At 58.0% G+C, this 269-nt stretch overlaps 1 protein-coding gene across 1 annotated transcript in view; it reads left to right on the top strand.

The window, feature by feature from the left end:
• LOC104510441 (putative homeodomain transcription factor 1) overlaps nucleotides 1-242 on the top strand; it is a gene marked incomplete at both ends in the record, with an annotated part of 5538 nt that extends 5296 nt beyond the window's left edge. Inside the window, one exon of the mRNA XM_010152690.1 lies at nucleotides 1-242. This exon is cut by the window's left edge and continues 26 nt beyond it. Coding sequence (XP_010150992.1) covers nucleotides 1-242 — 242 coding nt within the window.
• Nucleotides 243-269: the final 27 nt, after the last annotated feature.

Genomic DNA, 269 nt, shown 5'->3' with positions numbered 1-269 from the left:
ATGTGCGCAACACCACCACCACCGGCGTGGTGCCTCCCCTGCCGTTCCTCTACAGACTCTTCCGCGCAGAGAACCTGGAGCAGCTGTGCTCCGTCTCTCTCAAGGAGCTCTTGCACATCTTCTGTGGCGCGCCGGCTAGCATCCCCGTCCTCGTCCTCTCTGCCATCAACTTCCTGGAGAGACTTTGCCTAACCTGGATGTTTTTTTTCATGATGTGTGTGGCGGAGCGGACGTACAAACAGGTGGGTGTAAAGGTACCGCTGCCTCGT

Source organism: Eurypyga helias, unplaced genomic scaffold, assembly GCF_000690775.1.
Source record: "Eurypyga helias isolate BGI_N326 unplaced genomic scaffold, ASM69077v1 scaffold13945, whole genome shotgun sequence".
Lineage (NCBI taxonomy): Eukaryota > Metazoa > Chordata > Aves > Eurypygiformes > Eurypygidae > Eurypyga > Eurypyga helias.
Note: the sequence above shows the minus strand (reverse complement) of the source record. Positions and strands in the feature narration are given on the sequence as shown.